Source organism: Python bivittatus, unplaced genomic scaffold (assembly GCF_059951505.1).
Source record: "Python bivittatus isolate LINGU-HERP-01145 unplaced genomic scaffold, Pbiv_v1 ctg000440_np1212, whole genome shotgun sequence".
Lineage (NCBI taxonomy): Eukaryota > Metazoa > Chordata > Lepidosauria > Squamata > Pythonidae > Python > Python bivittatus.
Window position 1 is genome coordinate 2,288,731 of NW_028277063.1, and position 27,369 is coordinate 2,316,099.

The window sequence follows — 27,369 nt, forward strand, 5'->3', positions numbered from 1 at the left end:
TAGCCTCCTAAAACCATTTTTTTTTGTGTATTTCAAATGTTATTTGTTTTGCCTCTGTTTTCATACATCCCTAGAGATAAAAACTGTTTTACGAATGACAAAAAAGACCTGGACATCTAAGAAAAAATATGGGAAGGGGCAGAAGCTCTAGCCCTTGAGCATTTATGTGGTAAAAATTATGTTCCAATAGAAGAGAGATTCGTTCTCTAATGTATCTAATCGAAATACATAAAAAGTATGTACAATGTCAGATCGAAAGTGTTAATAAGAATGGGGGGGTCTTCTTATGTGACACCCCTCCCACGTCCCTTTGTACGGCTTTTGTTTCAAATTCACCATATTTTACTGCGCATGCGTGTCTTCTCCCAACGCCCTTTCGTTCCAATGCGCTTGCGCATATCTGTTCTCTTACCCTTCGCACTGTGCAGGGGCACGCCACACTTGCGGAGGCCGATGCGCACGCGCAGAGGCAAACCCTTGTTTCCTTTCCTTTTCCCCCATTGGTCTGCTTCCCGTTCCGGGGCGGGCTTAGCGCCAAATACAAACGGAGGTTGGAATCCGACTTTGTGGGGGGTGAAGCGGATTGGACTTGGGAAGGGTGAGTGTAATGGATGGATGAGACACTAATTTTGTTTTTGAAACTGGTACTTGGAAAGGAAACCACTTTTAGATGTTTAGAAAGAAATGCAAGTCCCATCAAAAGCCTCCTTGTAAAAGAGGACTCCGACCCGACATCAGAGGAGTTTATGCGTCCAAAATGAAGGCAGTTCCCGTTAAGCAGCTTGATGCAAGATTGATTGCCCATCCGTTTTTTCCCTGAATTTACGTTTCCTTTTCCTTGGGCACTGTTTATAATACCCCCTGCCGTAGCAGGGGTCTGTAGAAATGTATGATTGTAAGTTTAGGAACGATTCCAATTATTTCAAAAACTCGTGTTTTTCGATCAAACTTAATCAAACTTTAATAAAGCATTACTTAGGCTATTGATATTAAATTCTGAATAAGTTAATATCCTGTGAATAACAGAATTTTATTTCTGCTTTTACTTCAAAGATGCCCAAAATAGTGGGTGGAGGGGCAATAAAACCAAGTGTGTTTAAAAGCAAGAGTTTTTTTTTTTTTTTTTAAAGAGAAACAAATAATAGGTAAGTGTAAAGGCAGTCTGGTTTCGGTATAGTTGTCCCATAAATGTCTGAATAAGAATAGCCTCAGTTGTTTCCTGAAGTCAAGTATGGGCCATTCTTTTCTCAGCAGATATTTCCATAATTAAGCCCCTGATATTCTTGGTTATTATCTAATATACCCGTGGGGGGCGTAGCTAGGACCTCTCTTAACTTTTTAAAGCTGTTTAGGGATTTAAAAAATTGCCATTGCCTTATGTTGGTCCTCCATAAGATATTATAGTATATACATTAACTAATAAACTTTTTTAAATATATTTTTTTATCCTGCCTTTACTATTTTTATAAATAATTCAGGGTGGTAAACATACCTAATGCTCTTTCCTCTGCCTATTTTCCCCACAACAACCCTGTGAGGTGAGTTGGGCTGAGAGAGAGTGACTGGCCCAAAATCACCCAGCCACATTTGTTCAATCCTGTACTTTTTCTCCATAGGTATTCATGACAACTCATCAGCGATTAAGCCGGGCTGATTTCCGGCGCCCTGCTAATGCCCCTGAGCAAGTACGGGTTTGTGTACGACTGCGCCCAGGCGTGGGAACTGGACAAGGTCAGAATTCTCCATGTGTACGAGGTGTGGATTCCCACTCCCTGGAAATTCTCAACTGGAGGAATGAGTTGGAGACTATGAAATACAAGTGAGTTGGGTAGGGGATTCAGAAGATCTGAATGACTCTTAGTGTACCTTATTTTCCACAGGGAGCTAATTTTGAATTGTGCAATGACAGGCTTTTTCTTGTGGGTCATGCTACTCTTTATGATTTGCCTCTTCACATGCACATGCTGTGGAAATGAGCTGCTTGGATGCGTTATGTAGACATGCCAACAGTCTGTTGTGGTTCAAAGCTGCAGGAGAAAAGAGTCCAAGAACCTTGTTGCTGTCTTAGCTTAAAATAAAATGGCTGAGATGCATAAGAATATATACATGGCATTGGGATTTTTTTTTTTTTTTGATATCAGAGGATATATGAAGATAGGTAACTTGATGCCTTTCTATAAGCTTCAGCAAGCATGTCTAATTGCAAAGGAGTATGGGAGTTGTAGACAGGTTATATACTTTTGTATTAATGAGAAACTTTTTATATCTGGATTTGCTGCTCATTTCCCAAGACTGCTAAAGAAAAACTACTAGATTTTCAGAGAAGCCAGTAGGCCTGTGTCCCACATTCCTTTTATATTCACACACACTCTTCGCCAGGTTTGATGCGTTTTATGGTGAGGCAGCCACCCAACATGATGTCTACATGGGGTCAGTTCAGCCTATCTTACACCATCTGCTGGAGGGGCAGAATGCCAGCATATTGGCTTATGGACCAACTGGAGCAGGTGAATATAAGGCAGTACTACAAAGAAACCAAATGAATCCAAGGAGTTGGGGTCATCTGGGGGAAAGAACTGGACTGAGAGGAGATGATGGTGTTATGCTGTTCTCATTTTGTCTCCTGCCAAATGGTAGGCAAGACGCACACCATGTTGGGAAGTCCAGATCAGCCAGGAGTGATCCCTCGAGCTGTTCGAGATGTCCTGAAAATGACACGGGATGCTACAGGAGATAAATGCAAATACTCAGTCTCTATGTCCTATCTGGAAATCTATCAAGAAAAGGTAAAAATGGGTGGTTTACACAATTGTGCAAAGGGGAAATTGAGCCCAATAGGTTTAATGACTCAGAACTATGGAGTTTTTCTGGGAAGAAGGGGACTTAAAACATAATGGGAGTAAAAAGCTAGACATGTTGGAAAGAGCATGGCCAACTGATCGTAGTAAATGATTCTGTTGAGGGATGCGCGTGTGGGCTTTCATTTCCTTTTCATGCTGCATTTAGCATTTATCACTGCTTTTAATCATGGAAAATGTGTCTGAATGTAATCCTCTTGTTTACTGATAGGTATAGGAAGCACTGGATAATCTGTTTTCTACTTTCATTCAAGGAGAACTTGTTTGAACACATGGTGGGGAGGACTGAAGCAAGGGGCAGGTCGAGTCAGAGCCCAAACTGAGTAGGGATAGGCATTAGACACAATTTTCTCTTTCTGATATTCCTCACATTTTCATTCTTTTCTGATAACTGCCTGTCCCTCTCTCCCCCAATTAGTAAACTGTGAATTAGGGATAGATATTTCTTATGGAAGAGAATAAGTATAGCTCAAGGTTGAACAATATATTGACAATGCTAACTAGACTTGTAAAAAAAATGTCTGCAGGAAAACTGTCAAGCTCAGAACACTAAGAACCTAACAGATATCTCTTATCAAAAATCTCAACTGATCTCTTGAAGGGAGATTTTGAAGTTAGGCTAAGAACCTAATTAAAATAGACTATGAAGCCTCTGCAGCCTTAAGACTACAAGTTACCCACCCTAGCCTAGGAGATTGGCAGGTTGATCGGTGGGGCAACATTTGTCTCTCACCTCATTCTGCTGTTCCATGGCTCCCCCAGAGAGGCCTCAATGTTCTAATGCCCCCCACTGTTCTATGTGGAATTGATGAGGAACTGTGATGATGACTTGTGTGGAGGAGCAGATGGCAACGGAGCACTTGCAAAGGAGAAAGAAAAAAGAGAACGAAAGCTTAAGGGTTGGAGGAAGGCAGAAGAGAATTAATGGCTACAGAGAGAGTGGAAGAGGGAAAAGGATAAGAACAAAAGAGGCCATGTGAAGAAAAGACAGTGGAGAGAGGAAGGTGTGGGAACTTACAGTTCTCAAGATTTTGTTGGGTTCCAGCTATCATTAGCCCCAGCTCTGATGGCCAGTGTTGGAGGATTACAGTTCTCATGGCAACAACAGAAATCTAAAAGCGAGTGCTAAGGAGAAAAAAGCCTCTTGTCTCTGAAGCAGAATAGGCAGGGAAAAGTCTTATCTGAGCGAGAACTGAAGTTACTGTCTTGAGAGGAAGGCAAGAAACCGCTCTAGAATTGATTCAGGATCATGTCACTTGAGAAACAAGATTCTTAAGTCGTTTTTAAAAAGACTGAAAAATCAGTGCCCAGATTACTCACCTTTGAAAAAATGTTCTTGCTGGGATGCATCACCTTCTCTGGGGGAAAGATAAACAAGGAGTCAGAAGTGGGGGTTGAAGTTCCATGTCCACCATCTAAACTAGGGTTTTTTCTCCATTCCTAAGGTTTTGGACCTTCTTCAGCCCTCCCCCCGAGACTTGCCTATCCGGGAGGATCGTAACCACAACATCCTGGTGCCAGGCTTGACACAGAAAGAGATCACTGACTTTGCAGACTTTGAAAGCCATTTTCTGCCTGCGAGCAGCAACCGAACTGTGGCATCAACTCAGCTGAACCAGCGCTCAAGCCGTAGTCATGCTGTATTGCTGGTTCGGGTGAACCAGATCCAGGGCTGGCCAACATATGCTTCCCAGGCTGCAAAGCTGTGCCTGATCGACTTAGCTGGCTCAGAGGACAATAGACGAACAGGCAACAAAGGCCTACGCCTGAAAGAGAGTGGAGCCATCAACAACTCCCTCTTTGTACTCAGCAAGGTGGTGGATGCCCTTAATCAGGGTTTGCCTCGAGTTCCCTACAGAGACAGCAAGCTGACCCGTCTGCTACAGGTAGTTGGGATTTTTTTTTTCTGGAAGGGCAAAGGATTTGGCGTCAAGGGCTGATCTTCTCCCCTGAATCTCTCTTTCTTCTAGGACTCTCTGGGAGGTAGTGCCCACAGCTTGATTATTGCAAACATTGCTCCAGAGAAGAAGTACTACTTTGACACTCTCACCAGCCTCAACTTTGCTGCAAAGTCTAAGCAAGTTGTGAATAAACCCTTCACCCAGAAAGCCCTGCCAGAAACTGGTAAGTCAGGGGGGCAAGATCTGGGCTTCTGGGGAACGTGTTGGGAATTCTGGAAGTCTGACAGTTTGGAAGGCATCAAGTTGCAGAAGGCTGCACTATAACCTTCAGCACTCGAACCTTCCATGATTAAATTAAATGAGAAAATGTTGATATTAATTGCTCTACCCACAAAGGCTAGGCGGAGGTGGTAGTGTAGGACCAGACCTCTTCATCATGGTGCCTACATTCTAGAACACTTTCCCAAGGTCTATACCATCTCTTAATGGATGTAGTAAAGGAGAAAAAGATGTTCCAAAAGGTTCAGGTACAAAAAAGTTAATCCCATCTAAACCTGCCAATATAGGTAGTATGAGACCAGCAAAGCCTGAGGAAACTGAAACTCTAAGCAACCAATCAGGAGCAGGAAGGCTTCCTTCTCTCTCAGGTGAGCTCATGAAAGGGGAAGAGGGGTGGCTTCATTTTACCTTTCATTATGGGGAGGTGGGATCTTTTTTCAGTCTGCTTCCCTTCTGGTGAGAAACTTTTAGCCATCTGGAGCAGCATTTCTCAACTGGGGTTGAGAGGTCACTAGGGATTCTGTGAGAGATTGTAATTGAAAAAAAATATTTTTTTGGATTTCACAAGCAATGCAGTGCTAGCACTCACCGCAATTCAGCTGCTGGCCTACTGATTTGCTGCTGTTGTAAATGTTGTAAAACGTGGATTGTGTAGATTAGAAGTGAATTGCATTGTTGAGTTCATATTTTTTTGTGATTTGTATACAGAGGTTCCCTGAGATCTGAAAATTATTTCAAAGATTCCTCCTGAGTAAAAAGGTTGAGAAATGCTGATTTAGAGAAATGTAGAGCTAGATGCAAGTTCCAATAGATTTGTCAGAGCTGTCTTTCTATCCTTAGTTCTATTTTGTTCAGTTCATATTATATAAATTCCTACCTGAAAGATTGGGTGTAAATTAAAGACTGTGGGATCCATGATTTTTTTTTCCTCCCCTTGTCTTAATTTCTCAAGTAGCACCCTAATCTTAATCTGCATAATAAATGTGTATCTTTTTCTGAACATTCTGACAGAGAGCTCACCCCACCATATATCACAGCCACTTTGCTAGCTATAGAAAGGCAAGAAAGCAGAAGTTCCCCTTGCCTCCTCCTGAGTAAAGAGTGGAATTTTCACTATAAAGCAGTGTTTCTCAACCTTAGCAACTCTAAGATGTGTGGATTTCAATTCCCAGAATTGAGCTATCCCCTTCTTCCGCAGATGGCAAGAGGCCTTGTCTAGGCTTCACTGATGCAGGCCCTGAGGCCAAGAGAACTTGCCTACAAGAAGAGAAGCCACTCAGGTGAGTCACCAGGTATTTTGCAGATATTGGTGCAGTCCAGTTCTTCCATGCCACAGGGCCAAGCCACCCTCCAAATGCTGAATTAAGGAGGGATTGTTGCTCTGTGGCTGGTTTGTTGGAAGAATGTGATGGAATCTGACATGTCCTAGTCTTTTTCTATACCAGTTCTTTGCTGCCTCTGGAGAACCTTGAGCCCGCTTTGGCTGAACGACTGCTACGATTAGAGGCTTTAGAGAAAGAGCAGGCTGGGAGCCATGCGTTGCCTCTCCTTAACACACCACGCAGGGAGCGCTTGAATGTTCTGAAACTACTGGATGAGACACGCCGTGAGCTAAAGGTCTTTTTTTGTGTTTCTATTGTTCTACTTTGATGAAATGTGTATAACGAATAGGAATGTAATATTTAGATGGATGCTCTGATTAATTGGTTAAAAAGGGTTTTGATTGATTAAAAAACTGGCCCTCATTCACCAGACAGATTTTTAGAAGCATGCTGGGTTTTGTCTATTTTTTTTTTAAAATAGTAGAATTCACCCATACTGAAGATTGAGCAGAGTTCAACATAGCCTTTAAACAGAGGTACTTATTTTCTCTTTCACATAGGAAGGAATATTTCTGCCTAGCTGAAGCTTTTTAAAATAAATGTGTTGTCTTCAAAGCCAGTATGTGAGTTACAAATGGATTCATTTGACTGAAAAACATGAGCTCCTAAACATTTCCTCTCATCTGATAATTGCTCTTTTCTCTTTTGCCATTCTCACTTCTTTTTGCCAACTATTAAGGAAGCTAGCTACAAAGATTTTCCTCTGTGAAAGGTAGAACTTAAATCTCTTGACCCCAACAGGAATATATAATGGTGTCTTCCTCACCCATCCTGCCAGCTGTATCTTGTTGGCCTTAAAAATGAGAAATCTGTGTCTCTCTAGACATTGCTGGACTGGATCTTCCATTAGCTTTGTCCAGTGGACTATTCCTTGAAGAATAGGATTTTGTAGATATTTACTCTGGTTCTGATCCTGAAGAAGTATTTCAGTGTCTGTCCCATTATGATGGAAGTTCTTCTTTCTTGGAAGCTTATGAGAGCCAGAGTACCTTCCAGAATTGTAGGAATGGTAGATGTTAAACTTCAAAGTGGTAAAATTTTTTAACACATATTCTGATTTTTCTGCTGTGTTAATTCTGTCCTGTTCACACATTCAGAAAAAGTAATCATATGGTATTATTCATGTACACAATAAGTGAGTAAGAGAGGAGAGAAGCACTCAGAAGCAAAATATTGATAGAGGGGAGACTTGGAGGAAGAGAAAGATGGAGGCCAAAGAAACAGATGCATGGGCCCAGTTTCATTTGAATGGAAAGGTGGAGAGAGAGATTAAACAAAAAGGGAGGGATTTGGATAGAGCAGGTAATCCCAAGTAGATACCATGACAGATGCTATTGATATAAATGAAATTCTATGCCTCTTGTGTGTTGAAGGGAGAGAGGTTTGTACAAACAGAGGTGATGACTGACTGCTGTAAGATCATGGTTGAACTATTAGTCCAATTAGTCCAAACTATTAGTCTTTCCTTTTCCACAAAGACATCATGGAAGCTTCTTCTCTCTCCCCACCTGCATCTTAAATTGGCTCTTATTTTGCTCTTCTCCCACTTCTTCTAGAGCGTTAAGGAAAAGCAGCTAGAGATGGAAGCCCAGGCTCTGAAGCGGAAAGACTCTGTACTTTTCCCCCGAGCTGCAAAACCCCGAAAACAGGCCACAGTACTGCCCCTCCAGCAAGGTGAGAAGATTCAGAAAGTTTTTGAAGTCGGACCTCCCTTTTTCTCCTATATTACAAGGTCCCAACTTGCTTTTATTTTCTATCTAGTGCAGACACCTGTCAAGAGTGAGGAAGAGGAGGAAGGTGTTGTTATCCTGAAACAGAAGAGAGGCCGAAAGAGGAAGGTGAGTAAATAGATTTTGGCTCCATTTTGGTGAAGGATGGAAGAACTTTCTTGGCCAATTTGATATACTGCATCACAGGTTTTTAAGGCAGCTTACAAATAGAGGTATCTCCTGGGAAGGGGCAACTTCAACCTGTCAATTGAGGTTGGGAGCCTATGCTTCCCAGATGTTCTGTTAGCTGCTGGCATCCTAAGCCATGCTGACTGCAGCTAATAGGAACTAGGAGTGGAACCATTTTTGGAGGTCCCATTCTTGGGGAAAGCTGGGATAGGGTACCATATTGGTTCATGCAGGTTACTACGTAGGCTTGAGGAGCCTTCCCATCTCCCTGTACAAATGGGGGATTGAACTTTGGAATTCAGGCAACCAATGGTAGCTCCAAGTATGGGGATCTTGGCTATGATGCCTCGGTGCAAGAGGTCTTTGTGTTCTCCTTTGAGGTCTGAACACACAATTGTCTAAAGAGAAGGAAATATTATAAAACCAGTGGTACATACTAATAATTTCCTTGCTTTTAATTAACAGAGATGTACCCTGCAATCCAAGAACCTGTAGAATAATAAGTTATTATATCTACTAAGTTCTGGTTTCTTGAATAATAGTTTGTTGACTATGCCACAGTTGGCTGGGCTCATAAACACAATGAGCAAAAACCTATGGTTTATAGATTACACAAAACCAGAAGGAGATATTCCAAACAATGGATTAGACAGTGTAGTGACCCAACCTGTAAGGAAGAGGCAACTGAACCAATCAGATGCTGCCATTTAGATTTGTGGTCACTGGAGTCACCAGATTAGAAATCTTGCTGTCTCACCATTCCAATTTCTTCACTGGCTATGTGTCCCCAAAACATCTGATTGGTTCTACTGCCTGCTAATCACACTCAGGGGAGTGCTTCTGTCTGAAATTGTCTGACAGTTTCAACAGCACAGGAGGGCTAGCATGCGGATGAGGTAGCTGTGCTGAAGTTTCGGCATTAGAGATGTGGACTTCCTGGGAAATTTGGCCAATGAGTATGATGCAATTAGCATATCTGTCTCACTAGTCATTGTCTGCACAGGTATTAGAGCGACATTGTTTGAGATGGGGAAAAATAAAATCTAGCCTCTTTTATGAAGTCTGAGAATTACATTTACAGAAACTAAAAGCACTGATACTTGAATAAAAATTATTTTTATTGAAATTTTGAAAAGAGCATTGGGCAATAGGTAATAAAATAATATGTAGCAGCAGTGTACTTTTAGCTTCTCAGTTTTTTTAATACAATCCCCTGCAAAACACATCTCATTCAATTTCGAATTCGCCAAACATTCCTGAGGTAAAATATTTTCCACAGGAAAAAAATCACCCTACATCTTTAGTTTTGTTATTACTGTCACTAAATAAAAGCAGGTCAATGGTGGGGTAGTTTGGGCAATGGGGGAGCAGCCCCCAGAAATAACTATCCAGAGACTTCTCAAGCCTGATAGTGCCTCTGGGTCTTATCACTGCTTCAGTGTACAGGGAACTGAGGAACATCCAGACTGTTGGTCAGTAACCCTCCAATCATTGAGGGTCAACAGATGCCTAACAGTGTATTCTGATGTAGGCAAATTGGTTTTGCTAATGGATAATCAGTCTTTTGGGGGAAAGCTCTGAGCAGATCTCATAGCTTAGACAATCATGTCTTTACCATGATTCTTGTTGGTATTAATAAGAGGTGGGAGTTGATAAATGGCTATATAAAAAAGGGAGGTGGCTTAAAAAGGCTGTTGCAACCACTGGTCACTCTCTCTTTCCATGTTTCAGACTTCAGCCTTTGACTCTGAAAACAAGGCTCCCCCCGAGTGGGAGGTGGAGGTCCGTCCAGATCTACTGGCGCGTAGCAAGACTAATATCCTGTCCCTCCTGAACTCAGGTTCTGTGAAGGATCTTATGGCCCTACATCGCATTGGCAAGAAAAAGGCGCAGCTCATCGTGAGCTGGAGAGACCTTTATGGGTCTTTTGAGAAGGTTAGTGGATTCAGAGGGCAGAGCTTGCCGTTTATTGGGGACATATTGCTGACCCCTAATTTTTCACCCGAGACAAGCCACTTTTTATCATTGAGCCCCACACTTTTTTAATCATCATCATCATCCAATTCCAGTAATCATGTGTTGCAGCCATTGTACACCAGCTTTCTTTATGTTTTGGGCTTGGAAATCATAAAGGTAACAGCTACTTAAGTATGTGATGCCCAACATTGCTCTTGTTTAGAGTTAGGCTGTTGTAAATTGTTCCAAATTTAGACAGTCCAGATTCTAAGTCCTCATGGTATTGCACTTGGCATCCTAATAATAATAGTACCACTGTTGATTTCTTCCAAATGTTTGCAATTTTTATTTGCAAACCTGAGTGAATTTGTAATCCTTTCCAGTTCCTCCTCCTCCTCCTCGACTTTGAGGGCCATAAGGGGCATGGAAGTGCTGTAGTGGAATTTTTGCCCTTTCCCCCTGAAAATGGATGTTAGATATGTTAAGCCTCTAGTACAGTGTTTCTCAACCTTGGCAACTTTCAGATGGGTGGACTTCACCTCCCAGAATTCCTCAGCCAGCATGGCTGGCTGAGGAATTCTGGGAGGTGAAGTCCACCCATCTGAAAGTTGCCAAGGTTGAGAAACACTGCTCTAGTATAATTCATATCCTTTTGTTGACATTGCACTGCAACAAAGACAATTTTGCTATCACAACTTGGCCATTTTGGTGGCACTATTTTCGAGCGGGCTCTGAGGATCATAAAAATGAGGCTGTGGATTGCCCACTGCTGTTCTAAATGATGGGCTGCACCTTATTGTTATTATTATTATTATTATTATTATTATTATTATTATTATCTTCCTTTCTTTTTCTCTTTTTACCAGGTACAGGACCTTGAGAAAATTCATGGTATTACAGCTAAGCAAATAGACTCTTTTATGAAGGTATGCATTCAGTTAAGTTTGTACTCAGGACAGAGAAGGATTATCTACAGATTACCTAATATAGTTGGATCAGAATTCCAATTAGCAGTGTGGCCAGTGGACAGGAATGATAGAAGTTGTCACTCAACATCTGGAAAGTCACTGCTTTCCCATCTTTGTGTGTGGGTTTAAAAAAAAAAGGCGGATATAACATGAATGCTCTATTTAATCATAGAATCCCAATTTATTCCGGCATCAACCTTAAAGTATTAGCACAAAGAAAAATAATGGTAAACAGTGGAACCAAATGGCTACAAAGAAGTATATAGTTTCTTATTCAAGGCCAGAAAAGTTACTAGCTTCATAATTTGCTAACAAAAATAACAATTCTGCCTTTTAATGAGAAGTGATCTAGCACATCAGAGGTTGATTGCTCTGGAAAGACTTCCCCTGTGTTTCTTTTCTACTATAAAGCAGAGTTTGCCTCTCTTACCAGCAGCAAAGGAGAGATTGAGTGATTTATTCTTACTCCAGCAGCCCTATTCACTTTCCTAGATAGAATTCCTTGCCACCTATAGCAATTAGGTTAGTAATTAAACTTAGTTAAGGCATAGTTTGTAACTGCTCTGTTAATGGCTTGATACTACAATGGCTAGTTTGCATGTTCTAGTAAGGCACGATTCCCAATTTAGCAGTGGCATTTGATGGATTATGAAACCGTTATGTCCATGAGCTATAGAAGACAATTTGGTTGCTTGATCAAGTTAGCAAGCCAGGAAACTAAATTAAGAATAGCTTTCCATTATATTTCAACATAAGACTATGGTTAACTCCAGGAGAAATTAGATGCTAGAGTAAAACCAGGCCTTAATTGACATACAAATCCTGAGTTACTTAGGATTGTCCTGGATTTGAAAGCAATGGAGGCTATGTTTCATGCAGAAGCTTTATTTAACTTGGAAGGTTAAATAAAGGTTCTTGGAAACCTTCAGTAACTGGACTGGCACTGTGAAACTGCTTTCCCTGTACCAGGCTTATTTTTTTTTTAATTAACATTGCTTGTACAGTATGTTCATTTTTATTTAACTAATAGGTTAAAAAAAATTTTTTTAAAGCACAGGGCACAAAAAGAGAGACAGCTGTGTACCTAGAATTGGTCGTGCTTAGAGCAGACCTGAAATTAATTAAACCTTCGATTGTCATCACTAACTTGATCCGCTGTAATTGATGGATCTATTCTCAGTTTGGATGCATCTGGATCCAGACTACAGCAGGGGAAGCTTCCATGCTAAACAAGACTGGTTTCTTCAAGATAGGTTAATGGAGATTGGGTTCTTATATCTGTCCTGAGTGACCCAGTTGGACAAATTACAAAGGAGGCTTCAATCATACAGACAGTCGGGCAATGCCTGTTGATGGAACAGTTCAGTCAGTGGCTGCATTTGAGTATCTCTGGTCAATATAGGCTTAATATTGCTCTTTTCCAATTATCCAGGCAAATATCTTCAACTTTCTTGGAAACCTTCAGTAACTGGACTGGCACTGTGAAACTGCTTTCCCTGTACCAGGCTTTTTTTTTTTTTATTAACATTGCTTGTACAGTATGTTCATTTTTATTTAACTAATACAGGTATTTAGCTATATTACATGTGTAAATTTCAGCACAATATTTTTAATTTGCTCATTGCTCACATTTGGCTAATCTTCACTGGAAACAGTCCAGAATTCACAACTATCAAAACATCGACATTCTACATAAAGAAGAGGGGAGTAACTTCAGTGGAGGAATAAGGAAAAACGATGGATTTTAAGTTTTAGACAATGCTTTTTCAGACTATTTCCTCTCTTTTCAGTTTCCTTGTCCTTTGTCAAAAATTCTGATCTTAAGCTAGTTATGAGTATTATTCCAAAGGTTTGTGTACATTTTCCATCCTATATTAAAAATTTGGGTGCAACCAACCTACAACAATGTTTATTTTGTATTGAAAAAAGCACTGGCCCAACTAACCAAGCTTTGTAGATGGAAAATTTGGAATATGTCCCCTCATTGCTAATGGTCAAGGATAACAGTTGCTCATGGGTTCCTTAGTTTTATTCTAGAGCACAGTTGCTACTCTGCTAGGGGTTGTATGCTTTGGATTCACACAAATCAGTACAAATTTTCTTCAAACTATTTGACTACGAACTCCCACAAAACCAATTCTTTCTAAATACTAATACATTCTTGACTCAAATGATACTTCCTGTTTAAGCTCTGCAGAGCAAACAATCTTGAAAAACCAAGTGAGGTTTTATTAAAACTGCTCTGAAAGAAACTTGGCAAAGGAAATATGGGTAATATATGAAAACAGGGGCAAAACAATTGTATTCTCACCTGAGAAGGGAAATATTTGGCATCTTAAAATGCACAAACAGTCGTGTGAAAAAGAAAGTACACCCTCTTTGAGTTCTATGATTTACGTATCAGGACATAATAAAAATCATCTGGTCCTTAGGAGTTCTCAAAAGTAGGTAAAGACAACCTCAGATGAACAACAACACATGACATATTACACCATGTCACCGTTTATTTTACAAAAATAAAGCTAAAATGGAGAAGCCATGTGTGAAAAACTAAGTACACCCTTACTGCTTCCATAGGTATGAAGAGGCTAAGTAGCAGCCAGGTGCTGCTAATCAAATGCCCTTGATCAACTGATCATCAGCAAGTGTGACTACCTCTATTAAAGCCAAAGTTTTAGGAGTTTGCTGGTCTTGAGCACTGAGATGTGTGTTAACACAATGCCAAAGAGTAAAGACATCAGCAATGATCTTAGAGAAGCAATTGTTGCTGCCCATCAATCTGGGAAGGCTTATAAGGCCATTTCCAAACAATTTAAAGTCTCATTCTACAGTGAGGAAGATTATTCACAAGTGGAAAACATTCAAGACAGTTGCCAATCTTCCCACGAGTGGACATCCCAGGAAATTCACCCCAAGGTCAGACCGTGCAATGCTCAGAGAAATTGCAAAAAATCCAAGAGTTACATCTCAGACTACAGGTCTCAGCATGTTAAATTTATTTATTTATTAAAATTTTTCAACTGCCCATCTCCCCCCAATGGGGGAACTCTGGGCGATTCACAACAAACATTAAAAACATAAAATATATAAATACATAAAACCTTAATTAAAAACAAGTTTATGACAGTACAATTAGAAAAAGACTGAACAAGTATGGTTTGTTTGGAGGGGTTGCCAGGAGAAAGCTGCTTCTCTCTAAAAAGAACATGGCAGCATGGCTTAGGTTTGCAAAGTTGCATCTGAACAAATCACAAGACTTCTGGAACACTGTCCTTTGGACAGACAAGACCAAAGTGGAGATGTTTGGCCATAATGCACAGCGCCATGTTTGGTGAAAACCAAACACAGCATATCAGCACAAACATCTCATACCAACTGTCAAGCAGAGTGGTGGAGGAGTGATGATTTGGGCTTGTTTTGCAGCCACAGGACCTGGGTACCTTGCAGTCATTGAGTCGACTGTGAACTTTATATACCAAAGTATTCTAGAGTCAAATGTGAGGCCATCTGTCTGACAGCTAAAGCTTGGCCAACACTGGGTCATGCAACAGGACAATGATCCCAAGCACACCAGCAAATCTACAACAGAAGGCTGAAAAAGAAAAGAATCAAGGTGTTGCAATGGCCTAGTCAAAGTCCAGACCTCAACCCAATTGAAATGCTGTGGCGGGACCTCAAGAGAGCTGTGCATAAACAAATGCCCGCAAACCTCAATGAACTGAAGCAATGTTGTAAAGAAGAGTGGGCCAAAATTCCTCTACAATGATGTGAGAGAGTGATAAAGTCATACAGAAAATGATTACTTCAAGTTATTGCTGGTAAAGGTGGTTCTACAAGCTATTGAATCATAAGATGTACTTAGTTTTTCACACATGGCTTATCCATTTTGTGTTTCTTTTGGTAAAATGAATGATGACATGGTGTAATATGTCATGTGTTGTTGTTCATCTGAGGTTGTATTTACCTACCTCTGAGAACTGCTAAGGACCAGATGATTTTATTATGTCCTGATACGTAAAACCATAGAACTCAAAGAGGGTATACTTTCTTTTTCAAATGACTGTATAGCATTTATTGACTTGCTAAAGCAAAAGAATACCAGACTGTCTCAGTGGATTATACACTCCTAATTCTTGTTTACCATATTTCTAATAGCCACCCTTCCAAGTTCAGCTAAACATGGCTAGCAAGATTGTAATGAAGTAGGATGGGATACATGTTTCTGAGATTTGAGTTATAGTGGTTCTTAGTGTTTCTGCTCCAAATATGGTGCTATCCGGGGGGAAATATGTGCATATTATTATTCTTGATATAGAGCATACCTCTATGATCCAGTGAGATGCTGCTGTAGACTTGAAACTTGGTGTCCATGTGGCAATTTGGTACCAGACGTGTCCCAGCCCACTACTTTCTCTCTTGTCATCAGTTTCTTTAAAGTGATATTCTCCAGCCAAATTCTCTTTGTTTCTTCCCAATCAAGGCTCTTACACTTATGACCTCATTCCACTAAACTAAAACATCAGCCAGCTGGAAAATAAAGAGAAAAGTATGCTAGAGAAGCAGGAATCATTAATTTATAATGACAGCTACAAATGTTCCTAACAGAGGCAGTAGATCAGCTGTCAGGGAACTCAAAGGGAAGCCTGTTATTGCTCCTGACCTGCTTTGAGCTTCTCAAAAGCATTTTCTTGTTTGTTGCAGGAATTATATTGGCCTTTGACCTAATCCAGTAGGGTTGATGTTCTTACGTGAGTGTTCCTCCAGCATATTACTCATCTTTAAATTCAGGAACAAGGAAACATTTTTCTGTCCAGAGTATATATTTTTACTTATAATCTACTGAGGGCAGGACCAGAAGTGGCAGAGGGAGAACACATAATTTTTTTATTTCTTTCTGCCACCCCATTTCTCCTTACATCCTACATCTTGGTTTCTAAAAAATCTGGTCTATAACCCCCAAAACCCATTCCTTCAATTTTATGGATTACTGTAATCACTTCCCAATATCTTGCCCTGCTATTTCCAACCAAAGTAAAGGCTGACCCTCCTATGACCTTTACTATATGCCATACTTCAAGTTAACAGACATCCTGTGCATAAATTACTATCCAACTATGATTACAATCATTTTCCAACCTTCCTGAAAATAAAGATGTTATCTTACTTATTTGTGCATATGTGCATGCCTTCAAGTCACTCTTGACTGCTGGCGACTACCTGGCCTAGTCCCTGCAGTTTTCTTGGCAAGATTTTCAGAAGTGGTTTGCCCTTGCTTGCTTCCTAGGGCTGAGAGAGAGTGACTGGCCCAAGTTCTCCCAGCTGGCTTCGTGCCTAAGGTGGGACTAGATCAGTCTCCTGGTTTCTAGCCTGGTGCTTTAACCACAACACCAAACTGACTGTCTTAGCTTACCAATGCACACTGAAAATAGTGCCATAAAAATAACTTAAATAATTTAAATTTAATATTTAAAAATATTTAAATTATTTCCTCCTGTACTGGTGGATAGCTCCAACTGTCCTTAATGGAAATAAGTGATTGTGTTTATACAAGATGTTTAACCTCAGTATATTTAATCCTGGTACAGTAAGCTTAATCAGGATTTGCTAAACCTGAATTTTCTAGATTTGTGCAACATGCACATAACTATGTAGTAGTGGTTTATAATACCATGGCAAGCCCCAAAAAACAAAGGTTAAAAACATGGGAAACCCCCTGTTTGAACCTGACTCCTGCTGACTACATCTATAGTTTTCTTGGTAGTTTTACAAGCACATTTACTGTACCATGTTGTACAATCAAGTCTCGTGGCATCTTAAAAAAGATACACAAATGTTTGTTTCTCAGGATAATTCACACATCAAGTGGACTGTAAATCAACAAAAGTTCTTTAAAATGTCACAATAGTTTTCTCTGTTTGTAGCCCTGAATAACGAGCTCTGGGAACTGCTTCCAAGGAATATTTTCTTGACTGGAACATCCCATGTTCATGTTGTACAGCAATCTCTTATGCTCAGCCTAAATGACTGGCTTTACACAACATGTTAACTCTGTATTAACCAAGAAAATGTGTTCATACAACATACTGTACTTAAAAGCTTCCGTGGTCTGGATCACACAACATGCAGACAAGAGTTAGGCATCTCAAAATGTAATGACCCCACAGATTACTAAACTCATTCTGTGTGACCCCAGCCATAATCTAGCAAAGCCAGCAAGCGAAACCAGAAGCTGTGTACAAATAACAATTTGTACTCATATGTTGACCTTTAGCTTCACAAAACACATAAAGCCAGGCTTGGGTCAGAGTTAGGCACCCTCTCCCATGTTGCCTCGTGGTCGGTCCTGGTCCTTCACAAATCTGAAAAGGCACAAGGCCGTTTGGGCGGAGGACAGACCTCAATGGACACGGGCCCTTCCTCCCGCAAACGGAGGAGCGAAGGCCACCGTCTGGATGCGCAGAGGAGGTGCCTGAGGCCTCCTCACCCCGCTCATCACGACCCTACTACGTGCACCTCACGGCCGCGGCGAGCGCATGCGCCCCCCAGCAGCCTCGATTGACTTAGTCTTCCTTCACTCCCTTTCTTTGACCCTTCACTGCGGACGCGATTTCACTTTCTGCGCAGGCGCAGCTTGATAGCCACCCGCGGCAGCGAGAAGTAGAGAAAGTCAATCCGCCTCTGCCTCGTTTAAGTGCGCGGGTACCCGGATGTACAGACTAACTGTTCCATCGGTCGAGGCCGCGACGGGGCGCTTGGGAGCATGCGCACTGTCACCCTCCGTTCCTCTTTCTCTTGGGTTGAGGTATCCTGGGGAGCTGCTGCCCCAGAGTCCAGGGGGGGCTGAAGGGGAGGGGCCTGGCTTGAGCCCACCCTGCTCCCCTGGGGGAGGTGAGTGGATGTGATGATGGGTGGGCGAGGTCGGAGGGCGGCGGGCATAGGATGCCGGAGCTGGACTGCAGAAACCAGAACTACCACTAGATGGCAGCAAAGGGGCATAGAACACCCCGAGTGATTGCTGCCATCCACTGGTGGCCCGGGGACTTGCACCCAGATCTATCGCCCTGAGTGGGAAGGAAGCCGCCGCGGGAGAGACAAGCTGTTGTGGGGCGAAAATGCAGGGAAAGGGGGTGGTAGAAGGGAGACCCTCGCGCTCAGAAGGCCCGGGGCTTCAAATAGGGGTGTGGGAAGAGACTTGGAAAGGTGACTTGTTCATAGATGATGCTGTCACTTCCGTTATATATTAATATTCTGCCTTTCTCACATGCATGCACACTCCAAGATCCCAGAGCAGTTAGCAAACGTAATTAATAATAATAATAATAATAATAATAATAATATAATAATAATGCAAGAGGGAATAGACAGTCTGGAAGGTGGGCAGGCAGGAAAATAAAGAAATACAGTAACATCTAGAGAGGCACAAGGGATGGGCTGGGGCAGCAGGGTGGAGCCGGGCTGTAGGAGGAAATGATCCCACTGGGCAGGAGTGTTTATTGGAGCAAAGACCAGCCAGCACAAAGGTGAAGGCAAACACATTGCTTCCTATTAGCAGTGCCAGGTGTGCTGGGTGTTACACTGAAGTAGAAGGCAGAAGGTAGGTTGGGATGTGTTAGGAGATCTCTGGGTACACCCCATCTTCTAACCTCCCCCCAAGTTGGTACTATCCAGACGTCTTGGACTTCAACTCCTGTAATGTCTGACAACCAGTATAGCTGGGTGGACTGTGGCCATTCAGTGCCAGCACCTCTGGAGAGCAACAGCTTCGGTGGGAAGGTGGTCCAAACACCCTTGAAACTTAAAGGCATTTCCTTTCAGTTAGGTTGCTGGGGAGAAAGCTTGGGGGGAGAGCCAGACTGGGGTTTATGTGTGAAAGGATTGATGGGTTGGGTTCTGGTATTGATCATAAATTCCTCGTTTGAACATATGTTCAGGGAAATTCTGGGTAAGTACATTTCTGCTTTGCCTTGGGTTGTTTGAATGTGGCGACTAAGCATCACTTGGTTGGGTTTACCCAGGATCAAACAAACAAGCCACTATATGGCTTAGTATTCTGTGTCACCCCAGTGTTCTGTTTATGAACTCTTGGCAATTGTTCTTGTGCTAAAGTGATTACTTCATATCTGGCTTCACTTAGTAAAGTACAAAACAGATCCCATGAGCTTGAAGGGTATCCACTCCTGCGCCACTATTCATTCTGTGTTATGGAATGAATCTAGCTTTTCTTCCTAGAGGATTCATATTAAAAGGGGGGCGGGGGTGGAATAATAATGAATAGCAGAGTTGCAGGGGGATGTTTGGGCCAAATAGTATTGAAAATAAAGTTGTTTGGAGGATTTCCAAGGCTGCATCATGCTTCTAAAAAAAAAAGATCATGACTGCCTTTTAGAGAAAGAACAGTCCAGAGGCTCCAGATGCTTTAACTAATGCCCAGTGCAGGAAATCTGCTGTTGGAAGGTATCCTTGCTCAGTTTCTCTTTTCTGTAGGTGGCTATGTCAGCTGAGGCCACAACAGATCAAGTCCCATCCCTGGAGAATTGCGCTCCGCTGGTCCCAACCCAGCACCGACGGGATGGCAGGGGTGGGGTAACCGAGGTGACTTTGGACCTCAAGCCCCTGAACCCCAGCAGCAAGTATGTCAAGCTGAATGTGGGCGGGTCTCTGCATTATACCACCGTGCAGACCCTGACGAAGCAAGATACCATGCTCAAGGCAATGTTCAGTGGCCGAATGGAAGTGCTCACAGACAGTGAAGGTATGAGCTCCAGCTTGCCACATCCGTTCCACAGCCAGGTGGATATGAGATTTTCTGCATGAAGGAAATAGCACTGGTGACCCATCCAATATGGTTCCCAGGGAGCCCTTCAACACTTTCAGGATGACTTGCTTTAGAGTGACAAGAGAAGTTTCTCGTCCCTACAGATATAAAAGGAAGGTTGGACCAGTCAAAGCAGTGTATTTGCCCCACAGACTGCTCTGTGTTTGACAGTTTTGGCTTTTATCCCAGGCTCTGAGAAGCTTCTGTGGATATTTTCAGTTTTATATTTGGAAAATGCTGTCTTTAGATCTTCATAGGATGCCCCTTTTTTGGTTCCTTTGACTAAGGTCTATGAAGATAGAATAAAGCCTTCTTTGTTGTAGGGGTTCAGTCGAGTCTTTTCTCAAGGGAAACCTACTTAAGTCATGACACTGCAGGCCCTTACAGTAAGATTCAAATCTTTCTTCCTTTAGCTAACACTAGAGTTAGATGTAGGAACAGGGTTTAAGTGGGCAATCTTATTTCATTGGACCTGTTTGATGTTCCTACATTGTTCTAGGGAAATCCATAATGAAAAGACAGCAAATTTAAAATGTCTAGAAGAGGACACCAAAATATTTCTGTTTTTCTGAACATAAATAGCTTCAAAATAATTTGTTATCTTTTCAGCAGTGATTTTGAGAGCAGCTGGCTGCCTCCAGAGGGAGTCTCTTGATCTTATTAGCAACTGGTATGAGATGACAGATGGTTATCAAGAGGGAAAGAGAGCTGATCTCCGTTATCCAATTTCTATCCAGCTTCCCCAAGCTGGCGTCCTTCAGATGTGCTAAACCACAGCTCCCAGAATCCCTGGCTAGCATAATCATTGGCAAAAAAACAACAGTCTTCTAGCAATATTATTGTTCCAGTGAAAGGCCATTACTGTTGACTGAACTTATTTAAGTAAGACTGCGTGTGGTGCTTTCATTAGATTGCTGAACTGGCTGAGGAGAGTCAAATCCGTCCCCATTTGACCATGAAGCTCATCAGGTTCAGCTGAAGTGTGTCAGGATTTTGTATTTGTTTTATTATCTGAATGTTGCCTCTAAGATCATTAAATAAATAAAATATTAATTCCAGCATGGGGGGGGGAGGGAGGGAGGTTTGCTGCTTTCCTTCCTCAATCACAGCAACGTCTTTAAAAATATAGTCTCAAGTTGAGCCCAAGTCCTGGGGACTTCATGACATATCTATAGTTTTCTGGAAGTGGTTTACCACTGCATTCCTCTAGGACATTTTTTTTTTCTTTCAAGATTAGCCCACCAGCTTGATACTTCCTGGAGGTGTCCCATCCAAATACTAACCAGGCCAGACTCCCAGTCAGGGTCAACTAAATACTGCCACCTGCCAAGGCATAACATCTAGTGGACTAATAAAAAAGATTCTGTTAGGACTAGAGTATTTACATTTTCTTTTTTGAGATAAAGTACATTATAAGCCCAAAACTAATTTAAATAAGAACTTATTCTTCTAGCATCAAAACAATCTTGTATCAGTGCAAATAATAACTGGATCTTCTCCTCTAAGCAATTTTAATTTGGGGGGTGGGGAGATTGCTTAAATAGGCCCTTCACTGTGCAGCATCTTTATCTCAGGGACTAAAATTAACTCTGCATTTCCAGGTTGGATTTTGATTGACCGAAGTGGCCGCCATTTTGGAACTATTCTGAATTATTTGCGAGATGGCTCAGTATCCCTTCCAGAGTCCCAGCGAGAGCTGGAGGAAGTGTTGTCTGAAGCCCGATATTATCTGATCCAAGGTTTGGTTGAGGACTGTCAGCTTGCAATACAGGTGAGGGTGGCTGTGCTAAGAAAGTAGGGGGCCTGATGACTTCATGGCTTAGCATGATGTATGAATCTGTTTAGTAAATCTGTAAATAATGAACAATAGAAAGTTTAGAGAAGTATTTCTCTCTCTCTCTCTCTCTCCTTCCTAGCAAAAGAGTGAAGCCTATGACCCACTCTGCCATATCCCCATGGTGACATCTCCCAAGGAGGAGCAGCAGATCATCTCAAGATGTTCCAAGGTAAAGAGGCTGAGAAGTCACACAGTTTACCTCAAAAAGTCATAGCAGCCAGGCAAGCTTAAGTGGCTTGGATGTGTGACCTCTTGTATATCAAGGCAAGTGAGGCTGTTCTTATAAATGCAGTCCTTCCATCCCCCATCGTGAAGGAAAGTCTAGTTTGCTTTGCTGTAATATATCTCTTGCCCTAAGAGCAAGAGCGAGGTTGGAACTTCAGCCTCCTGAGCTGCATGACTAAAACCTTAGCAGAAAATAGATGTCATACCAGAAATAATCATCCCTCATTTAATAGGTAACTGTGTCCCACTTTCTATTCTCAGTTCTCGCCTCAAATTGCATTGTGCATGAGATTTTTCACCAGTTTACCTAACCTGGCACTAACCTCACACTGTGAGCAGTTGTACTGATTTTTCCTATTCTGTGGCACAGACCATGGTGCAGGGATCAGCTGCCTCCCTATGGCTTTCTCTGTGCAGAGGTGAAATGTTTTGCAAATGGGGTGGGGCGGGGACAGACTTCACAAATATTGCTGCATTGTAGGCTGCTCCACATGAATAGCTTGCCTTGTGGTAAAGCTGCCACATCAAAGCTATTTCAAATATCCGTATGTTGAGCCCAATCTGCAAAAGGATACTGATATTTGTGAATATTCCACCACACAAGCAGCAACAACTGATTGTAGATGACAACAATTTGTTTAAGGGTATGGCAGTGATAAGGGAAAACAATTCTTTTAATGTTTTCACACTATCTCATTCATTCAAATCTTTCTACTTTCTTTTAGCCTGTGGTGAAGTTACTGCATAACAGAAGTAATAACAAGTATTCCTATACAAGGTAAGCTGTGGTCCTACTGTCAGAATAGAATGACCTTGGGATCATTGCTATATCCCAGGTAATCCATTACTTCCACTTCTTTGGTAGTATCTACACCACTATTTTTTCTTTCTTCCCCTTCCCCCCGCCCTCCCGAAGTAACTCTGATGACAACTTACTGAAGAATATTGAATTGTTTGACAAACTAGCTCTGAGGTTCAACGGACGGGTGCTTTTCATCAAAGATGTTCTTGGAGATGAGATCTGCTGCTGGTCATTCTATGGGCAGGGCCGCAAGATTGCTGAGGTTTGCTGCACTTCCATTGTCTATGCCACCGAAAAGAAGCAGACCAAGGTAAGGCATGGACAGTCCTCAGGCCTCCATATATGAAGCTTCAGTTTTCTAATATGTTTTGATGTCCTCATATGGAATTGTAAGCCATGATCTGGAAAGCCCAGTTGAGTGGGAACAGAATGCACATTAGTGCATGCTGCCATTTCACTCTCATTTGGCTTCTGCTGGTGTGAGCAGTAAAATAAGTTGCAGCGTGGTTTGTTTGCTTTATAAGTGAGGATTGTAACCTCAGTTTTGTTCACAAATGCTGGCTTTTGGGGGAGCAAAGAGCCACAATTTTAGGTGACCCGCTAAGCAAATTATTTTGAGGTTGTTAGTTGTTTCGGGTAGTGGGAGGAACAGAGTTGGAGTAAATGGGGTTTATGTAGAAGTACACATCTCATTCAGTTGAGCCAAGATTCACCAAAATCTTGAATTACTATTTTTGCAAATGCAGTTTATACATTGTGTGTGTTCTTGATACATCCGTTGGGGCAGTTCCACTGCTGCCTGGGGAATTCTGGGAGTTGAAGTTCACACATCTTAGAGTTGTGAAGGTTGGGAAACATTGCACTGGGGCATCATCTTACCTTTTCTGACTGCCAACTGAAATACTTTATTCCTTGTTACGTGTATTTCTCTTTCTTGCCTTGCTCTCTCATTCCATTCTAGTTACTGAATATACATACTTTATAGAAGAAAATATCTCCTTCTGCTTTTAAATTTTTTAATGAACTTATAGTCTTGCTCTTTAGCCAAAATGACTTCCAGAGTGGAATAAATGCATGCAAAAGTGCTACAGGTAGTCCTCAACCATTCATTCAGTGACCGTTCGAAGTCACGGCAGTGCTGAACAAAGGGACTTACGACTGATGCCTGAAGTTACAGCCACATGATCAAAATTTGGGTGCTTGACAGTCCACCCGCACTTATGACTGCAGGGGTGCTTCAACTCCATCCATCCACCTATCTCCTTCCCATCTATGCCCTTTTGGCCCCCTGCACTCTGTGGCCCCTGCTGCCCTTTGCCGTCTTCTTGCTCCCACTGCTGACCAAGCATGCCCAGCCTGACCCTTCACAAGGCAACTGCTGGCCACAAGGCTTTCTTCCCAAGGTTGCGCATGGTGGTTTCCTCACAAGACCTGGGGAAGATGGCCTCATGTGGTGAGCAGCTGCCTCACGAAGGGCCAGGGCAGGCACACCCCAGCAGCGGGAGCAAGAAGATGCCGAAGGTCAACCTGGGCAGCGGAGGGCAGGGGGCTCAGTGCAGGGTAGTGAGGGTAGCTGGGACTGAGCTAGGGCAGCTGAGCTTCCCAGGGCATGGCGGCTTTGCATCGTGCTGCTGGGCTGGAGCTGGGCTTCACACAGCGCAAAGAGTGGCTTCCTGCTGCAGCAAAGCCCAGCCCCAGCCCAGCAGTGTGGCACAAAGGGGCTTTCTGGTGCGCCACAGCTCTGGGGCTGCAAAAAGCTCCAGAGCTGCACCAGGAAGCCACTCTTTGTGCTGCGTGAAGCCCAGCTCCAGCCCAGCAGCACGAGGCAAAGCCGCCATGCATTGCCAAGCGATGCAGTCACATGACATTGCACTTTACAACCACATCACTTAGCGATGGAAATTCCAGTCCCAGTTGTCGTCGTAAGTTGAGGACTATCTGTATTATTGATGTGGAAAGTGTCCAATGTTTTCCTGTTCAGATGGAGGACACAAGATGTTACAAAAGGACATTGTGGCAGAGTGATAGTATAGAAGTGACTAGCAGGATATGGTTAGCAGTTTCAGTGTTTCAGAAAACCGCCTGATCTCCCAATTTTCTATTCCTTCCACTGATTACTATCTGCTTTCTAATCTAGTTTCATGGCAGTCCTTGGATCTGGTTAAGGTGCCTTTCCCACTTTCCAATAATTGTCTGATTAACCCATCATGCGAAGCCTAGAACAAACCACATTACTAATTAATAATCTGTGTGAATCAGCAAGATTGTGGTTAGTTAGGTTTTTTTTGGCTTCTTGTACAAACCCACCCATTTCCATAATGCACCAACCAGGCCAAATAAAGCATAGCTTTGTGGATGAATATAGACACCTAGAAACTACTTGTACTCTCTTATTAATAGGAAACAATTAATTAGAAATATTAATAATTAACAGGATAAACTGTTATATTTAAAAGGTCACTATCATTAGCATTTCTTATGTAAGGGTTTTGAACCTGAACAGAAGTGTTTTCCAAGCCCCCATTTAAAGAAAATGGTATGTAGGTTTCCCTTTCCTAAATCCAAGTAAACATTTAAGAAGACTAGAGACCTGTCTAGTCTAGAATTCTGTTCCTGCAGTAGCTAACAGGATGCTTAAACCCACAGGGAGGACATGAGGCAGTAGTTACCTCTAATTTGTATTCTTCAGCAACTGGTGTGAGCATTACTGGAGGTATTAACATCACTTCCAGTTTGAACCCGGGATTCCACACTGACGCTAACACTCGCTTCATCTTGGCTCTCTCTCTGGCTCCCCTTATGGTCCTGCTTTCCCTGGATGTACAGGTTGAGTTTCCCGAGGCCCGGATCTTTGAAGAAACACTGAATATCCTGATCTATGAGACGCCACGGGTGCCAGACAAGGCCCTCCTGGAGGCCACTGGGGGAGTTGCAGGTGGAGGCGGAGGCCCCCTCCGTGCTGGTGATGATGAAGATGGCCGGGAGCACCGCGTCCGACGCATTCATGTCCGCAGACACATCATGCACGACGAACGCCCTCATGGCCACCAGGCTGTTTTCAAAGACTGATCCAGCCTTGTTCCAGGGTCCTCATTGCTCCAACTCTTCAGTGCCAAAGGAGGACCTGCTTTTTTCTTTTGATATTTCATCCCAAGGTCTCCTCTATAGTGTTCATGTCCCTTCTAACCCTAACCCTTTTTTTTTTTTTTAATTTTTGCTGTTTCTTTATAACTAATTTGAGCCCTACTTCCCATCTACTTTTGTTGTGACAATAAAAGGCCTTGGTCTGCCCTGTAATTTACTGGTATGTTCTAATTATTGATTTTCCTTAATATTGGAGTCTTAATACCTGGCCTTCTCTGGCCAGCCCAATCTCTCTGCCTCATAATCCTCAAGTTACACACAAATTGAAATTGTGGTCCTCTCTTCACAACTTCTTTGATCTGAATGCCTCCCTTTCAGAATGGAGACTCCCAGGTAGCTATATTCGAACCTTCTCTAGCCTGATGGCTTTTCGGTTCCCAAAAGGCTGCTATAACCTTTAGGATCCGAGGAACATCTTTAATACCAAAATAGTTATATGTGGGTCAAATGTATGAATTAAAATAGCTATTTTTCCATCTCAATTTAACTTTGGACTTGTACTTTTAATGACCACCATTTTGGAACCCAGCCAATCTATTTTTCAATTTCCTTCTCAGCTATCTAAGGCAGGGTGCTATCTACATGAGGATAACATTAACTCTAATTCTCCAGTCTAGATTTTAGTGGATTCTTTCTTTGTCCTTCCCTTTCTGTCATACAACCTGAATCCTGATTTCAACTGAAGTCTCTCCACCCACCCACAATATAAGGTATAATCTTTTAAATGCTTTCCACCCAAAGTTTAGTAGGCATATATATTGTATTCTCAGCTTGCTGTGGGCTTCTGGCCACAACTGAATGCAAGGTTTGATGGAAAGTTCTCAATTTATTTGGAACACCACAAATACTTTATCCTGTACCACCCTTGTCCGACCTCCCACAATATTTGAACTCCCATTCTGTTTTCTATGGGGAATGGTACACTGTTTCACATTAGATGTAGCAAACTGTACTACAGGGCATTCCAGCAGCCCCTTAATCCAGTGATTTGATGGAATACATTTGGATATTCCTAATAACGGCAGTAGACAGAAAGTTGAGATTGTAATGAACCAGTGCGTTTTCTCAAATGTTTCTGCCCCCCCCAATCCTCTTTCTTTTTCAGTATATCCTCCCCTCCCTGGAGGAGGTCATCTTGAATTAATTATTGTAATTTTGTATTTGCATAATTTATTTTAAATTGTGGGGGTTTTTTTCTATTAAATTATTATAATAAAGTTTCCTGCTTTAAAAATAAATTTGTCGTCTATTATTTCTCTCTTTTCCAGGGGATGGGGAGATTCCTCAAGCAGCTACTCTATCCA

The 27,369-nt window shown here is 42.1% G+C and overlaps 2 protein-coding genes and 1 long non-coding RNA gene across 4 annotated transcripts; 2 read left to right on the forward strand and 1 right to left on the reverse strand.

Moving 5' to 3' along the window:
• The first annotated feature begins 517 nt into the window (after window positions 1–517).
• KIF22 (kinesin family member 22) lies at window positions 518–13,364 on the forward strand. The gene is made up of 14 exons (XM_007424335.3): window positions 518–598; window positions 1,617–1,819; window positions 2,380–2,507; window positions 2,638–2,786; window positions 4,304–4,744; window positions 4,829–4,982; window positions 5,326–5,406; window positions 6,237–6,318; window positions 6,484–6,655; window positions 7,977–8,094; window positions 8,182–8,258; window positions 10,050–10,253; window positions 11,141–11,200; window positions 12,675–13,364. Exons 2-14 carry the CDS (start codon window positions 1,623–1,625, stop codon window positions 12,708–12,710), a joined length of 1,899 nt encoding a protein of 632 aa, XP_007424397.1. The 5' UTR covers window positions 518–598; window positions 1,617–1,622; the 3' UTR covers window positions 12,711–13,364.
• On the reverse strand, window positions 11,184–17,808 carry LOC112540211 (uncharacterized). The gene is made up of 3 exons (XR_003084273.2): window positions 17,639–17,808; window positions 15,565–15,769; window positions 11,184–12,588 (listed from the first exon to the last, which is right to left on the reverse strand). It is a non-coding gene; the product is annotated as an uncharacterized LOC112540211 (long non-coding RNA).
• A 141-nt stretch (window positions 17,809–17,949) lies between these two features.
• On the forward strand, window positions 17,950–27,303 carry KCTD13 (potassium channel tetramerization domain containing 13). 2 transcript variants are annotated; one of them, XM_007424334.4, is made up of 7 exons: window positions 17,950–18,130; window positions 19,727–19,994; window positions 21,659–21,828; window positions 21,974–22,063; window positions 22,845–22,897; window positions 23,036–23,231; window positions 25,748–27,303. In XM_007424334.4, the coding sequence occupies exons 2-7, from the start codon at window positions 19,733–19,735 to the stop codon at window positions 25,988–25,990; spliced, it is 1,014 nt and encodes a 337-aa protein (XP_007424396.2). In that variant the 5' UTR covers window positions 17,950–18,130; window positions 19,727–19,732; the 3' UTR covers window positions 25,991–27,303. The 2 variants fall into 2 exon arrangements, with proteins under 2 accessions (XP_007424396.2, XP_015742903.2); XM_015887417.3 differs by lacking the exon at window positions 17,950–18,130 and adding an exon at window positions 18,173–18,836.
• Window positions 27,304–27,369: the final 66 nt, after the last annotated feature.

Coding starts and splice junctions, on each gene's coding strand:
- KIF22 (XM_007424335.3), top strand. CDS start 1,623: ATGACAACTCATCAGCGATTAAGCCGGGCTGATTTCCGGCGCCCTGCT. Junction 8,259..10,049: donor AGAGAGGCCGAAAGAGGAAG/GTGAGTAAATAG, acceptor TCCATGTTTCAG/ACTTCAGCCTTTGACTCTGA. Junction 11,201..12,674: donor AAATAGACTCTTTTATGAAG/GTATGCATTCAG, acceptor CCAATTATCCAG/GCAAATATCTTCAACTTTCT.
- KCTD13 (XM_007424334.4), top strand. CDS start 19,733: ATGTCAGCTGAGGCCACAACAGATCAAGTCCCATCCCTGGAGAATTGC. Junction 22,064..22,844: donor TCATCTCAAGATGTTCCAAG/GTAAAGAGGCTG, acceptor ACTTTCTTTTAG/CCTGTGGTGAAGTTACTGCA. Junction 23,232..25,747: donor CCGAAAAGAAGCAGACCAAG/GTAAGGCATGGA, acceptor CTGGATGTACAG/GTTGAGTTTCCCGAGGCCCG.